Source organism: Phoxinus phoxinus, assembly GCF_949152265.1.
Source record: "Phoxinus phoxinus genome assembly, chromosome: 9".
Lineage (NCBI taxonomy): Eukaryota > Metazoa > Chordata > Actinopteri > Cypriniformes > Leuciscidae > Phoxinus > Phoxinus phoxinus.
This window is the reverse complement of record NC_136884.1, coordinates 15,883,337-15,900,141: the sequence shown is the minus strand read 5'-3', so window position 1 is coordinate 15,900,141 and position 16,805 is coordinate 15,883,337. Positions and strand designations below refer to the sequence as shown.

Sequence of the window (16,805 nt, the reverse complement as noted above, 5' to 3'; positions counted from 1 at the left end):
ATGGGCGCAAGCTCGTTTGGTTTGTATTTGCATGTAGAGAGCAGCAGCTCCCATTGATTTGGAGCTGAATGCGCGTAAAACAGCTGTTTCTCCCTGATAGCACGAGACCGGCCACTCCATTCAGCTTGCACAGTGAAATGATCTGAAACCATGTCCTCAAATCAGCACTCGACCGAAAGGAAGAGATGCACTTTTTGTTTGAACGACAATATTCCTGCGATGCGCCTCTTTGTTTATGAAGTTGTTACATGCGACATCCCCAAAAGAGCACCAGTGGAGATCAAATAAATACATTAGGCCTAAAGCAGCCGAACACAGGGTGATGTTATACGAGCAGACGGATTTATATTTCGAAGGCTAATACATCGGAGATGGATTAATAAGAACGAATTGAGACTGAATAACGAATTTTTTTTTTTGGAAATGAATTGTTTGGCCTGTTGCAGATGTGTGTCGAGTTTTGCTATCATCATCAGCACCGGATGAAAACCTTTAGTCTTCTTTAGATGATTCTCTCTTTCGAGCGATGACTTATCAAAAACAAAACCTGCACTCGAGGCTCTTGCGTTTTTCCCCCTCTAACCTTTTTTTTTTGTCAGTTGTTCTTAGAAATAAGTCAAACTCTCATTATGACGCAACTATCCGAATTTCACGTCCTCGACTAGGTTCTAAGAATTTGCTGTATAACCTACATAGGGCACATTCACACAGCATACGAATTCAGAAGGAAAGTTCGTTCTTGAAAAGGCGAAGTACACGAATTACAATCCGCACAAGTCTGCCTTAATGTTCAGAGTTACCCTTATTATTATTATGATTATTTTAGCTTATGTTATGTTTAATTGTAATATATATATTTTCAAAAAAATTATTGTTGTTTTATAACATTAGCCTGGTATTACTATAAATCCCAACACATTTTTTTCTCCCCAAAATTGCGTTTTACAGTTAAGCTCCTTTGTGATTTTCCACAGCTGGTAACTGAGAGGAGAAACGTTTTGTTGCTTAAAAATAAATGTGACGAACAAGCCCTCAAATGCGTGAATATTGCAAGTGTAGCGCTCATGTTTCGCTATTGAACCCCCCTCCCCTGTCTTTATCATTCGGTAGCTGGGGTGAAGTGTGTGTCCTCTGGTTCACCCCGCTCTGTTTGGACAGCTTTACCTGGGCAGTCTAGGGCGACCCTTTCATCAAATCTCCTCACATCTTCAACTGGTCACAGACGTCATGGAGGCTTGCATTAAAATATCAACCTGTATTTTATATATATATATATATATATAGGCCTGTGTGTGTGTGTGTGTGTGTGTGTGTGTATGTATATATATATATATATATATATATATATATATATATATATATATATATATATATATATATATGAAATGCGTGTGTGTGCAGTCTACGTGTGAAATGAGTAAATCAGAAAGCTGAAGATAACAATCGAACTCGCCTCCACGATCAACCAAAAATGAAAGCGGATGAGAACGCAGTTGTTTTGATTATATTTATTATATAATTAAATTGTATATCACACACACACACACACACACACACACACACACACACACACACACACAAACGATAACAACAACAACAACAGTGCTGCTAGTACCAGCACTAATAATAAAAGCATTGCATGTTTGTTTTTATTATTATCATATTCTTATTGTGCACCATGTTGCTTTTGATGGCCTCTGTCATGACCAGCTTTCGGATTGTGTTATCTGCACGCCGGTTCGAAAACACACGTCGCCAAAATTATTACAAAAGGGTTTTACGCGTTTATAAATGGTGCTCGATAAAAACAAAGCGTCTTATCAGCGCACATCTTCTAACCCTTGTTATAGGATAGACTAAAATAAAACGGCCGGGTCTTAAGTTCTCACCCACAGTGAAAAGTGTGATGCCTCCTGATTTTAATCTGCCTTGCCTGACATAATCATTCACAAATTATCTACCCAATCTTCAACCTGACCCAGTATCGCTGTCTACCACCGATTTACTGTGCCGTCAATGAATCAGCTGGCCCGAGCTAAAAAAGAGTGGGTCCTCCCACCCCTCATTATATATAGGCATAGCTATATATATATATATATATATATATATATATATATATATATATATATATATATATAGCCTGTGTGCGTGTGTGTTTATGTGTGTGTGTGTGTTTCATATCTTTTAAATTATCTAGGCCTATATGATTATATACAGGTAGCCTATATGCCTATATAATATAGGCTAGTCTATGTATGGAATTATTTTATTTAGCCTATATTTTTGCTTTCTTTTTCCCTTGTTACACATTACAGCTGTAGGCCTATAATGGGATTGTAGTCCATATTTTGCTTTGACAGCCCGAAGTGTGATAAATTACAACATTTTCTTGTGAGGGCGCCTCAAACACTTCCCAAACTCTGTCTGCATAGTGTTCGGAACGGCTTCCATCCATGTCCCGCGCACTAAGCTTTAAGACATTCAGTCAAGAAACAAAACACATAATCAGGATTTCACTTTTTACCGTCGCGCGTTGCCTTCGAGTACCTCTAATGTACGCTCGCGCGCGGGATAATAGCTCGCGCGGATCATTACACGCGTCCGCTGACAGCTCGACAATGACAGTGAGCCAGTGCAACACTTTCCATCCAACTTCGGTCTTTACTAGCGAAAGAAGAGGCTTTCCTCTTCGTACGGGAGGGAGAGAAAACACACATTTCCTGAATCAGCATTTTCAACCATTTCTCTTCAAATGTGTTGGAGTTTTTTTTTTTAAGATGAGGGAAGCTTCGTCGCGCGAAGGAATTGAAATGATTGTTAGGCTATTGTTATAGCATGTTTATTAGCCTATATAAATATATATTTTCAGTTGAAATCACATTATTTGAGTAGCAGGGGGATTTATCGTTTTCTGGACACCTAGGAATTGCTATCGCGAGATAAACACATCAGGGCACATATTTTACCTCCAATGCGTAGTGTAGCTATATTTCCTGCCTGTTTACTGACGTCACGTCCAGCAGCGTCGACAGGGCTGGCCATCAACTGCGCATTCAGACCTTCAAACGAGCAGCCCAATTATATTTAGTCAATCTGTGGGGACGGGACGGCCAAACCGGAGCATTACAGGCAAAATATCACCCTAAGGGCCAAGCCCCCTTATTACAGTACAATAATAGCGAATAATCTACCTGACACTGCTCCCTAATGTGGCAATATACGTTCCCATTACATATTAAGGTTAAAGTTTTAACCGCGCGTACTGAAACGGTAATGTATTTGCATCGCAACATGTAATGGCTCCTTAAATTAATAATGCTGTTGATGTCCTTCACGGAATAGCCTAAAAACTCAGACTTCAGCAGCCGGGGAAAGCCCGTGTTTTAAAGTGCGGGAAGAGAGAAAGGATGTGTCGCAGTCAGGGTTTAAGAGCCTCTTTTGAACATTCATAGGGAACACATTAGAAAAACGCGCTTGTCACCGCGAGAGGACGCACTGTCACAGTTTAAAAGAGAATACACTCCACACAAGCTGCCACTGATAACACACACACACAAGACACACACACACACACACACAAACAGTCGTGTAGACCTGAAAGACAGCAGGCCACAGAACAACGATGGTTCCCGTTTGGACATGTTGATAGTTCCGTATGTATGTTTATTTATAAATGCATTTTGCTACGCAGCTAATAAATACTTCCCAAAAAATCTGTTTAAGAAATAATTTTGGGAGAGATTGAGAAAACACATTTATGTTTCTATTTCAGACCCTGGCATGGTCCTGATTTAAGTTCTTTAATTGATCCTACAAATTTTTTTTTTATAATATGTACACAGTACACTTTTGGTGCCAGCTACCTTTGAGGTACTAATATGGACTCTTTGGGTACAAAGGTGTGCCTTTTGAAAAATCAAAGTGACAGCTTTTGTACCTTTTTTTTTTTTAGAGAAAGAGAATTGCTACTTTTTTTATTAACCAATTTTATTTGTTTTTTAAAACCAAGCCTAAATATTTATTTCGTAGCCTGCTTGTGTTTTTCTTTTAGAAATATTGTGTACACGTTAAGACGGTCCACTAAAAAATAAATAAAATAAATACTCCATTCTGTATATGAATGGGAAGCAGAATTGGGCGCAGCTCCTGGTCATCTTTCCCTGGCCCACTTTATTCAATTAGTCCAGGCTGTTGGGCCCCGCCCCTGCTGATGACACCACAGACCCTCCTTAAGTTGCGTCGCGCCACAGCTGTCTGCGAGCATTGAGCTGACTGGCGCCATCCTGAAAGAATGCCTTCACTGTAAAAAAACACAGAGAGAGCAGTGCATTCAGAGACAGAGGGAGTGAGCACTAGAGAGAGAGAGAGAGATAGAGAGAGAGAGGGAGGGATGGAAATAGAGTAAGAGGGAAGAGGGTTACTACTGCGCATAAACACAGATTTGATCAAACTTGTGTTCAGTCATAAGGCAGAAAACTTATCCAGATCGACCCGGCTCGGCCTGAAAGCGTCAAGCTCACTTGTTGAGTCTACGCAGCGCAACTGAAAATACTTGGCGGAACTTGACGCGCGCGTTTGGATGCGTACGCGGACTTATGACCAGCAATAGTAGCCTATAAATAACATTTGACTTTCAGAAGTTAACGCGCGTTTATTGAACGGACGGATCCGGTTTTTATACGAGCTTCTGACAATTTGCCAATGACAGAAAGAACACAAGCGAGCGGACGGACTTTGTAAAAAACAAAATTGTCTTGTTCAATTTCAGGTGATCGGAAGTTCAAAAATATTCGAACCAGTGGATTAAACAAAGGAGGAGTTTGGACTTTTTCTTTTTGAACTTTCGTGTTGTGTGTATCGGTGATTGTATGAACGTTTGCTGAGAAGAAAAGAGAGAGAAAACGATGGAAGTAAGTCCGGAGCAACCCCGATGGATGACCCATCATCACCCGGTCATTAACGGCCAGCATCCCGAGTCACACCACCCGGGACTGGGACACTCCTACATGGACCCGTCGCAGTATCAACTCGCGGAAGATGTGGATGTATTGTTTAATATCGACGGACAGAGCAACCACCCGTACTACGGGAACTCGGTTCGGGCCGTGCAGAGGTACCCACCGCCACCTCACAGTAAGTAGACGAAACCAGTCCCAATTCTATAACCAGTTAGGCTATTTTACATTATTCATATACGTCCTAACTGAATTAATAGTATGTAACAGGAAAGAAATCTTAGGATTGTACTAAAAATGCAACTGACTCGTTTGAACAGTGTTAGAGTAGTTTACGTGTGGCTTACCTGAAGTGGTGTGTCACTGGTTTCACATCTTTCTAGTATTCTATGGTTATTTAACTTTTTTAGGTCACACGACAATTGTGTAATATTAGACAATGCAATGTATTCCTTTCATATTTAGAAAGACATTTTTTATTCGAAAACACGTTAGGCCTATAAGTTGACATGTTTGATGCATATTATGGCGAAGATATTTATATTAGCTCTAGCTGGGAATTTAACTGAATGATTTTCAGAAGTCTCTAAATTATGAAGCGCATTTTTCCTGTTGTATGCACTTGCATTTTTTTTTAGTGCGGAAGAAAAAAAATGTTTATTTCACTGACATGACTTCCTGAGCGGAATGGGGCAAAAGCGTGATCTTGTTTCTCGTTTGAATCGCATCCTCAGTAGATACTGGTTGGGTGAGATATCGAAACTGGTGAGGGCTGTTAATTGGGACCCTTTGCGCCATCGAAAGCCTCTCAGAGTTATGTAGGCCTTTACGTGCAGTTTCACAGTGTTACTCATTAAGACAAGTTGCACTAGTTCTTTCGTGCAATAAAAGGCCCGTTGCTAAAAAAGGTTTCGGCGCCTTCAAATAACAGAAGCGCGTAAAAAGATGAATCAATCAAAATGGTTGTGCAGCGCTGTGTTGTAAAAATAGGCTATTTATCTTGTTTATCATCATGTTTTTTTGTGCTTATATATACAGATCTAAATTGTGTAGCTTCTTAATGTGCCGAATCCCACCGCCCCACCTCGTCCTGTCCTAACAGCAGGCTTGTCTTTTGTTTCCGCAGGTAGTCAGGTGTGTCGCCCATCGTTGCTGCACGGCTCTCTTCCTTGGCTCGATGGAAGTAAACCTATCGGCTCTCACCACAGTACCTCCCCCTGGAACCTCGGGCCTTTCCCCAAAACTTCCATACACCACAGTTCCCCTGGGCCTCTGTCCGTCTACCCCCCAGCCTCTTCCTCCTCGCTGTCCGCTGGCCACCCGAGCCCACACCTCTTCACCTTTCCCCCCACTCCACCCAAAGATGTGTCCCCTGACCCCTCAATTTCCACGTCGGGCTCGGGCTCATCCATACGGCAGGAGGACAAAGAGTGCATTAAGTACCAGGTGTCTCTGGCCGAAAGCATGAAGCTGGATTCGGCTCATAGTCGGAGCATGGCCTCTATCGGAGCGGGCGCGTCCTCCGCGCACCATCCCATCGCCACTTACCCTTCCTATGTGTCCGATTACGGGCCGGGGCTCTTCCCACCAAGTAGCCTGATAGGTGGGTCCTCTTCTAGTTATGGTTCCAAAACGAGACCAAAAACAAGGTCCTGTTCAGGTAGGCGTGCGCTTTACTACCCTTTGATTTTTACTAACATAATCATAGTCAGATCATTCAGCAGTTGAGCTCTATTATTGTGCACTTGCCATTCTTTTCGTTTTTCACAAAAACAGCCTCCCAGGTTATCCAATTCCCAGACTATTGATTTGGTTCAGCTCATTTTTGTTCTTTTTTTTTTTTTTTTTTTTTGGTCTGTGCCAATTCTTGGCTATCGAATTTGGGCACAGTCCACATCCCTTGTTCAAGGAATGACTCCACTCCTTAAATCCGACGTGATTTATGATGTCACACCGAGATAAGGCTATAAAATAAGGCAACATATCTATATTTAAAATAAATCTAATGATAAATAAGTCATTTTTTGGGGCAATTTATATTATTAATTTAAGATAGTTTATAATCCTGTTCGCTTGATTAATTTATGATGCAATAAGCTCATCTTTTTTTTGTTGTGGTATCGTTTTAAAATAATCAAGGCGCAATAAACGTTCTCTTTTATAGAAATGAGAGATTTGTTAACACGTCTGCTGCCTTACAGAATTTCATTATTATATTCCGCTTTAGAGAATATTATATCTAATGTCGTTTAGCTACAAAGCGGAATTAGCCTCCCTGATTTATTAAACGTCGCTCAGCATATGCAGATGAGTCTACACGTTTAAAGCGGAGCGCGAGGGTTTTCCGGATGTAGATGTGTGTGTGTGTGTGTGTTTTCTCTCTCATCTCTTGCTCCTCTTGTGCCTCGCAGTGCACGGCCCCATCTCTCTCGCGTTTATATGTTTAAGCTAATCCAATTATTTTCAGACTGCTGCACGCGACAGTTGCATTGTTTACTTTACGCAGAAACTTTGATAGAGTCCGGATGCGCCGCGGATCGCTCGGAATAACGAATGAGCTGGCGCAATGCGCGGCCGACATGCACAGACAGTGTTATCCAAACACACAGAGAAAATCATTTCAAAAGGTCAACCAGCTTTTTAAATGCGATTAGTGAACGGACTTTTTTTTTTAAATCATAGTCTATTCATAGCGATGGATTTTATGAGAATGATAGAAAATATCTATTTACCCCTTTTATAATGTATTTAACTCGTGTGTTACTATTTTTTAAATCAAGTTTTTACATAGGCCTATAGATATTGATATCCTATTTAAATTGGCTGCTTTTTTATTGTATAGGTACATTTTGAATGAATATTTTGCACAGTAGGCTAATCACAGCATATAATTCCACTAAAGTTCTAGTATTGTTCTTTTTAGGTTTTGCTTTTGAAACGAAACATGTAGGCTATAGCCTAGTACATAGATGCATCAGAACGCTCCGTTATTGCGTGCGTCTCTGTCTGTGGTAATGTGCTCGCGAGCTTTGTGGGTTTGGGGCAGTTTGTAGAGCAAAAGAGTCTCGCGCCACAAATGAGGGCAGAAATGCTGCTGGGTAAAGGGGGGTAGGGGGGTTGGGGGCTGCACGGCGAGCTTGTTTTTCGTTTCAGCGGAGCGACCGGAGGCGTGGGTCACTGAACATGTGAGGCGCGCGCCCTTCACCTGTCAGTCAAACGGAAAGAATGCCAATCAAACGCTACTGTGTTTTAATTACGTAAAGAGAGCAGGTTACACAATGAGTTAATTAGACCGACGCTTTCACTTACTGTTACCCAATCCATTTAACATGATTTCAGCCATAAAGCTGAAAATCAACTTGAACATATCAGAATAATTATTCCAAAAGCTACTTCATTTATTTTTATTATTATTTTATTTTTTTACAGTGTAGTCATGTGGTTTAATGAACCGGGAGGTTGTTTCTGTGGAAATTGAGTCTTTTATTCAGCTATATTATATTTGCGATCCCCTCTTCTAATGAATGATGCAGTATTTCCAGCGCATCGTTGTTTAGAGCATGATACGTTTGATAAAACCTCTGAAGAACACATTTTCACAGCATTGCCTACTTAGAACCGCCAAGTTATTTGTAGATCTTATCAGATGATGTCATATTTGACAATTGAGAAGTTAAGCTCAGTGATGTCATATTAGACAATGTTTTTATTTAGTAATGCATTAATAATAGTAACAACAACAACAATAATAATAATAGCCTAATAATAATCATTTGTTATTAATGCATTCCATATTCATTTTTTTTATCCATGCGAATTTTTAGAATGTGTATTTTTTATAATGCCTTTTCACATTTATAAGTATAAGTATTTAATTTTAAGTAATTGATATGTGTGCATACTTGTATAATATGAATACAATTATTAGTCATTATTTTGTGTGTAAAATGTTGCTATTTAAAATAGTTTTGTTTTAACAAATCAAAGCGACTGGCCACTGGTGTTTTTAGTGTGCTCACCAATGGCCTATGATTGTGTAGTTGTGATTGTGCATGGAAGTGTGTTTCAGTGGTTCTAAAAAATCAGTTGTGCATGCGTGTGTGTGTCTCTGTTGGCAGAGGGTAGAGAATGTGTTAACTGCGGGGCCACCTCGACTCCTCTGTGGCGGAGGGATGGCACCGGTCACTATTTGTGTAACGCCTGCGGACTATACCACAAGATGAACGGACAGAACCGACCCCTCATCAAGCCCAAGCGGAGGCTGGTATGTTGCTCTATAGCACTGTATTAATGACACTTCTGTCTTTCTCTTTCTCTACCCAGGAAGAAGTGTTAGCTGCAAGAAATTGACTCGCCAAGCGCAGGTCTCGTTTTTTTTAGATTAAACAATAGCAGTTATTATTATTATTATTATTAGCAATAATTTTGACGTTATTTTCTTTTCTGTTTCAATTTTTATTCATTTATTTATTATTTATTTGTTTATTTATATTAATTCCCCCCCGCTCGACACACACACACACAAAAAAAAAATCCCCGGATAATTTTATTTTATCGCAAATATTGCTGACACCGTGTCTCCACGTCAGCATAACGAAATTCGTCACGGAGAGACTTCAAAGTGTCGTGAAACGAGCGCTTATCTCAAATGAGTATACGCGTGGGAGGCGATCAGCTCGAACAGGTCAAATATGTCTGCAGAAATTAGGTTCAATTTTGACAATGCGCCATTCATCGGGGACACTGTTTCACAGGGATTTAATAAATGAGAGAGAGGAACACGGTGTTTTCAATGGCCTGGCATAGGCTATAGGCTATTCGGGCTTTGGATAGAGTCGAAGCTCTTGAGGCGCAGAGAAATAGTCCGAGCGCTGCTATTTTGGCATTGGCCTTCTCTCTCCCTCTCTAATGTGAAAAGCCGACTTCCCAGGAAAAGACTGGCGGATATCTGAGCGCAGCTGATAAAACTCCTCGAACAACAGCGCTCGTTCCCGCAGTCTAAACATACGGGCGAGAACGCGCAGACAGGAGTCACGACTTCAGATTGATCTTCACTGAGCCAAAAAGACCTAGGCTACTCTAGAAAATAAGAGTATGAAGAAGAATAAAGAATTGCCTTTAAAGTACAAATGTAAACTAATTTATATGAATTAAATTCATTTGGCAATACAATTTAGCTGTGTTTTTTAATGCAAAAACAAACAGAGAAAAACAAACAAACTATAAAAACAGCCAATCACGATAAGACACCAAGGTCGCCACGTCAATCAATCTTGCGCCTTTAAATTGAATTCAACGACGCATTAATGAATAATTTGACATTACTTCAGCATTTCTGTATTAACCCTAAACCGTAGCATGAATTTTCTTTCTGCATAGTCCATTTTTAAAACATTTTGCTGATCCCTACAAATTCATTGCATTTCTTTTTTAATCCCCCCCTCCCATTGTTTTTTATTTATTTTGTTTTACTTATGATAATTGATTATTTCAGTAACTGCTTATAATTAATAATTCTAACTGCTTTTAATCAATGCATGTTAATTTAGAGCAAGCTATTTTAGTGCAGCATATTGATGTGAATAAAGATGGCTAATATCTAACTTGAAGGTTGATGTTTAAACGTGGATCCATTTCATGCAGAGCCGCTGTTTCTCCATCATTTAACGGGAAAATGTCATCAGCTTTTAATGGGCACTATTTAAACCAGCGCTTTCATGTCCTCTGTAAATATTTAGGTTTGAGAGGGCATGTGTGCAAGGCACTATTTTTACCCGAGAGTTTAAGGCACCAGTGTTATGGAGATCTTTTTTCCTCTCAAATAGTTCTGCATCGCTTAAAAACCATTTGCAAGCTCAGGAAACAGGAGGGTTGGGGGCCATTAGCACTGTAGGAATGTAATCATCATCTTTGGTTATTACATTATGAGTGTAATAACTGTGATTCTTTCTCTTTCTGTGTGTCCATCAGTCGGCTGCCAGACGAGCGGGGACCTCATGCGCAAACTGTCAAACGACCACGACGACACTGTGGCGGAGAAATGCGAACGGCGATCCCGTCTGCAATGCCTGCGGCCTCTATTACAAATTACACAATGTAAGCTCCATAGCTGTCTTACACTTATCTAGTAAGATATTTTCTATCTTCTTTTTGCATGATGGCACCTTTCATGTCATGCCATTTCTTTCTTTCTATCTATCTATCTATCTATCTATCTGTCTTGCTTTCTTTCTTTCTTTCTTTCTTTCTTTCTTTCTTTCTTTCTTTCTTTCTTTCTTTCTTTCTTTCTTTCTTTCTTTCTTTCTTTCTTTCTTTCTTTCACAACATTCACAACATTGTGAGAAGTGAAACTAACTACTCAAAAATGACTATAAATTGATATAAATTGACCATTATAATAATCGATCACACCCGTTTCTTTTTATCTTTCCCAATGAAAAAGTTCCGATTTGTTGCGTTTTCTTCTTCCCACGGCCTGTCTGATTGGCCCACTGTAAAACATTTTATGATCAATAAGTTATGACTACATATGTTTTTACATAGCTTTAACTCATCAAAATAAGTTAGGAAATGTTCAAGTTGTACAAGATTCAACTCATTTTCTTTAAGTCAGTTTAATGTAATTTAAGTTGAAATTACTTAAACTTCCAAGTTGATTGTACTTAAATATTTAAGGCAGCAACTGTTTTTAAAATGGTGATTTTCGATCCCTAGGGACACCTTAACCCATTCTAAAACCTTTTTTTACGCGTTCCCCAATGGTCTCAAGACGCTCGAGTCAATTACCCACTGAGATTTGTTTCGTTCTTCCTCATATTATTATTTATTTTTATTTCTATTATGTTGGAGCTAAACTGCTAGTACGGTTGTACTATTGAATTACACTTTAGTTGGTGGTATTTCTATGTTAAACATATGCCGGGGAACATTTTCATTCGACCTAATCAGCTCTGGTATCCTGTATCATCACACTTTGAGGCCCCACGGTCCTGTTACACTCCCCAACTAGTCACGCAAGCGCACCCTTTTAAATCATTTTGCCATGTTGGTTTTGACTGTTTTGTAAGAACTCGAGAAAAAAAAAAATCCCCTAAACTTGACCTAGGTTATCTGAGAAACGAATAACACGTATTATCGTTCGAAACCACCAAGAGTTTGGATAATTGGAAAATTAGTTTGTTTTGGTACGTCCCGTTTTCTGTTAAGGTCGGCTTGCTTTGAATCAAATTCCAGATTTTGTATGCTAAATTTAGCTCTCTCCAGAGTGTACTTCACTAACTCGCATGTTTGCATTATCACTACCACTCCCATATCTCATTGAGCCGACAGGGATTTGTCATAAGTACTGATTTGTGATTGTATTTGTATGTCTGTCAGTTTGGGGTTAGACTTCTGACCCGTTTTTTATCTCTCTCTTTTTTTTTTTTTTATGTGGTCATTTTAAGCCCCAAAAAGTGAACAACATTTAAGAGTGTTTCTAATAGCCGACAGCTATAAGCATGTGTTTTCTGTGATGCCCAATGGAGGTGTTTCAAATGAACAGTTTCGCTTTGGGGTGTGAGTTCACACACAAACACACACTGGCACTCACATTTACACTAGTGGTTGGCCAATATGGGATTTCCGATAACAGGCGTCAGTGCAGATATGTAGAGTACAGTGTAGCAGACTTTTTTGCAGATATATTTTTTACATAATCCAGTTTGTTGTTAGCAAATGAGCGCATTTCTATAAATTTAGAAATTGCTGAAATGAATGATTAGATTCAACACTGTAATAAAAAAGTTGCAGTCTTACATTTTTTTAAGTACAATCAACTTGAATGTTTGTCATTTCAACTTAAATACATTATTAAACGGACTTAAAAAGATGAGTTGAATCTTGTATAACTTATAAAAAAGTTGAATGTTGCTTAACCTGTTTTAAGGAGTTAAAGCAATGTGAAAACAGTCTTTTATACATCGAAATGGGGAAATAACAGTAGAAAGCTCACAGTTTATTAAGTCTTAAAGTCTCAAAAACAATCACATCCATAAACAAGTACTTCTTAGTATCACTTAATAGCTCTTGCGCAAAGCATCTAGTGTTTTAAGACAGAAAGAGAGAGAAAGAAACAGTCCAATTATGGGGTGAAAGTAGCAGGCTTTGGCAGACGGATGTGGCAGTGCTACTGCGCTTGAACTCGGCTGGCCAGAGTCTGGGGTTTCTCTCTTTGGCAAGACTGGCACCGGCCATGCCTGGCATCAGGGAACCACCAGAGGCTAAATCCAGCCTAGTCCTATGACCCGACATACACACTTGTATGTCCTGACATGCTCACTCGAACAAAGAAACCGATATATCTGTCTTATAATGAAACTCTATTACATACCATCAGAACATGCTTGGACTCAATAAAGCATTAAAGGGTCTCACTATGAGTGTGTAAAGTGACCCTCATTGTTTGACCAAATCCTAATCCCAGAAACCGTGACTTAAAGAGGTGTCAGCTTTCAACTTGCCCGTAAGAAGGAGAAATTGTAAATGAGATCTGTTTAATATCTCAATCGTTTTTCCAAGACAGCAATTACAGAGATTAGATGGAGAGAATATGGCTTTTGCTTAAAGGGATAAGTCACCCAAAACATGAATATTCTATCATTATTTACTCGTTCCAAACCTGTATGAATTTCTTTCTTCTGTGGACCACAAATGAAAGAATGTTTCAACTGTATTTGTCCATGGACGTCAATGGGGTCCAAAAAAACATTGGACTCCTTTGACTTTCATTGTATGGACACTGAGACATTTTTCAAATGATCTTCTTTTTGAAAGTCTTCTTCATAGAGGAAAGAAAGTCAATCAGGCTTGGAACGACACGAGGTCGACTTCTCAGATGTTTCTTACAAACTGTGCTCCGATTTGCCAAGATACTCATCAAAAGTCAGAAATTTCATTATGAACTCATTATTCCAAGACCAAATTATCTGAGCTATCCACAGTAATTTGACCATATATCACCAACTACCTCCTTTGTGTCTATTTTTATTTCTCATTAGGAATTTTTAGGAGAAACATCTGAGATTTAGTTAAAACCTAAAAGAAACATAACTGGATTTAGGTCTTCTAGAATATGAAGGACCGATCTCTTAGCAATAATATGTTCCTCTGGATGTGATATGAAAATCTAAATAACGTCTTATGTAAGCGGGACGTTTTACTAAAAGTCTGCCGTCTCTCTCCTCGCAGATCAACCGACCGCTCACCATGAAGAAGGAGGGCATCCAGACCCGGAACAGGAAGATGTCCAGCAAGTCCAAGAAGAGCAAAAAGTCCCATGATAGCATGGATGATTTCTCCAAAAGTTTAATGGAAAAGAACAGTTCCTTCAGCCCGGCCGCCCTGTCGCGTCACATGAGCTCGTTCCCTCCCTTCTCGCACTCCGGCCACATGTTGAGCACGCCCACTCCCATGCACCCATCTTCCAGCTTGCCCTTCGCCCCCCACCACCCCTCCAGTATGGTGACGGCGATGGGCTAGAGCACCCTGCTACCTCCGACCGCCCAATCTCCTGACGGTGGACGTCTCAAAGCACCGTTAACCTTGAAGCCTGTCACCCGCCGCAACCCTCCGACCTTGAACCAGCTCTCTCACGTGCACCGTCTGAGCTACGAGCCCCCCCAAGACCCCTTCTCCACTTCGGTATGCCCCGCTTAAAACGGTAACCCCCCCCCCCCCCCCCCCCCCACACATTATGAGGGAGAGACAGTGAGAGTGAAAGAGAAAAGACAATGACTTTCTTCATCGCCCCTCCAATCACGAAACCCTCGCGCTGATGTCAACGTTCATTTGTGTACAAATGCCATCTTTCCTGTGGGCATCAAGCACAACCATTACGAGACTTTAAACTAAGCTTCCCTAATTCCCAAAACCTGCTCCTTTTCTTCTTCTACGCATCTCCTATTCTTCGACCCCCCCACCCTCCCCGTGAGACATGAGGAATCGAGCTGTGAATGACAACAGGAGATGAACTCTGCATATATTTGTAAAAAAAAAAAAAAAATGTCTGAAATACATTTAATGAAGACTTTTTAAAGAGCAAAATGAGAAAATAGGCGAGGACAGGAAATGCCCGTGGGCAGCTAATGATAAGAAGGGTACGACTTAAACCTGGAAGATGGAACGACGTGGCGACGTGGGCCACGATTTCTATCCGAATGATGAAAAAAGTAGGAGATGAGAAGTAGGGAGAAGAAAAGTAGAAAGGAAAATGGTGTGTAATGCATTAAAACTTGTAGTCAGGTCTGTTTCACAGACTTCCAGCTACTCTTCTGGATGTGTTATAGGTCTTGGGCAATTGGTTTGTGTTCACACAGACACACAAACACACACACAGACACACACACACGCACACACGTATACACATGAAAGACTTCTTTGGGCCCAGGTTATATGCATTGTGAAAAAAGTTCCTGTATTTGTTATTTGTATGTATAATTCAGAGTACCAAAAATACGAAAGAAACAAAGATGTAGAATTATTTCTTTATGTAATGCAGACTGAATGGTTGTACAAATTTAATAATCACTAGTGTAAAAAAATACTTGCTTTTTGTTGCGTAATTTTTTTTTTTCCCTCTTTGAAAATAATAAACTAGTTTAATCTCTGTTGACATCACACGAGAACGCAACGGTGAACGCTTTTGTGCGTGTTTTACATACGACTTGTGTGTGGATGCGAGAGTGATCTTTTGTGGGTATATGTCACTGATGTGTCTGCGTATGTGTGATATCTGACACATGGCTTTTTGCTAGCCACAAGGACACCTCTAGATTTACCCAGAATGCTGCTGGCCGCATACCAACAGGAAGCCTAGAAATAAACAGAGATGTTGTGAGGGACTCGACTCCACGCAGCCTAAAACTCTTCACGCTGCCAATTTGACTTTGACATTCCATCAACACTGCTGTTAGCACGCTAGTCACATCAGAACTGCTTTTTGAACATGTCAGGACAGAAATGAGAGTGTTTGCGGTCAGGAGACTGAAATTCATCTTTCCGTCCAATTTGTGTTGAAAATAAAATCGGTTTACGTTTTGAAGGAATAAATGCTTAACAACTTGACAATAACAAATCCGATCCATGATTTATCTGGGAGAATACATAATAGTAATACACATACAGTATGTGAAAAAAATGTAACCTAAAAGCAATTTGCATGTTTCTCTCGTCAAAAACAAAGCATTCCGGTGGGAATACTTGATCTCAAGTTAACCAGTGACACTGCAAAAGGAATGAGGCAATTCAGTGACGGTTATGGCAATGGAATTTATACTTGTAGAGAGAGAGAAGTCACTGATCTTTAGTTTTAGAGTTAAGACGTCTTGAAAGAGAGCCAAGTAAAACATGGTTAACAGAAGCAAAGCCTTATGGGTAGAGAAGTGTAAAAAGTTACCACAGCAGAAAACACCCTGAGCCTGTGGCTGCTACTACACAGTACGTTGAAGATAAAATAAACTAATAAGGATTCAGGAAGTTGTTTTGTGGTGAGATGAGGCCTACGTTGGCATCTCAAGGGTAAGTTTTTAATGCAATTTGGATCTTGACCAGGTTGAATGTCTCTGAACTAAAAAAAAAGGAACATTAAAAACTAAATAAATGTAACACCACAGGTCAGAACAGTTTGGTGGGGGGATAGATTGCACATTGCATGCTCAATAAATGTTTAAAACTGCCCTGAAAATCAATAAGAGACAACGCACGCACATTAAAAATGTTCAAAAGCGGTCGTTACACGAAGAGGAAATCTTTTTTTTCTCAGCTGCCTTTGATCAGTGGTTCATTGTGGCTTTGCAGGGTCACTGCTTACTG

The 16,805-nt window shown here is 40.0% G+C and overlaps 1 protein-coding gene across 17 annotated transcripts in view; it reads left to right on the top strand.

The window, feature by feature from the left end:
- The window catches only part of gata3 (GATA binding protein 3), a 32,866-nt gene extending 17,253 nt beyond the window's left edge, over positions 1–15,613 (top strand). For 5 of the 17 annotated variants that reach the window (XM_079622682.1, XM_079622684.1, XM_079622685.1 and 2 more), the window contains 5 exons: positions 4,769–5,133; positions 6,082–6,615; positions 9,074–9,219; positions 10,926–11,051; positions 14,184–15,613. In XM_079622682.1, coding sequence (XP_079478808.1) covers positions 4,905–5,133; positions 6,082–6,615; positions 9,074–9,219; positions 10,926–11,051; positions 14,184–14,474 — 1,326 coding nt within the window. In that variant the 5' untranslated portion in view covers positions 4,769–4,904 and the 3' untranslated portion in view covers positions 14,475–15,613. Of the gene's footprint in view, positions 1–3,536; positions 3,654–4,256; positions 5,134–6,081; positions 6,616–9,073; positions 9,220–9,278; positions 9,320–10,925; positions 11,052–14,183 lie in introns of those variants that run through there. The other 12 variants (XM_079622689.1, XM_079622674.1, XM_079622676.1 and 9 more) reach the window with 8 other exon arrangements.
- The last annotated feature ends 1,192 nt before the right edge of the window (positions 15,614–16,805 follow it).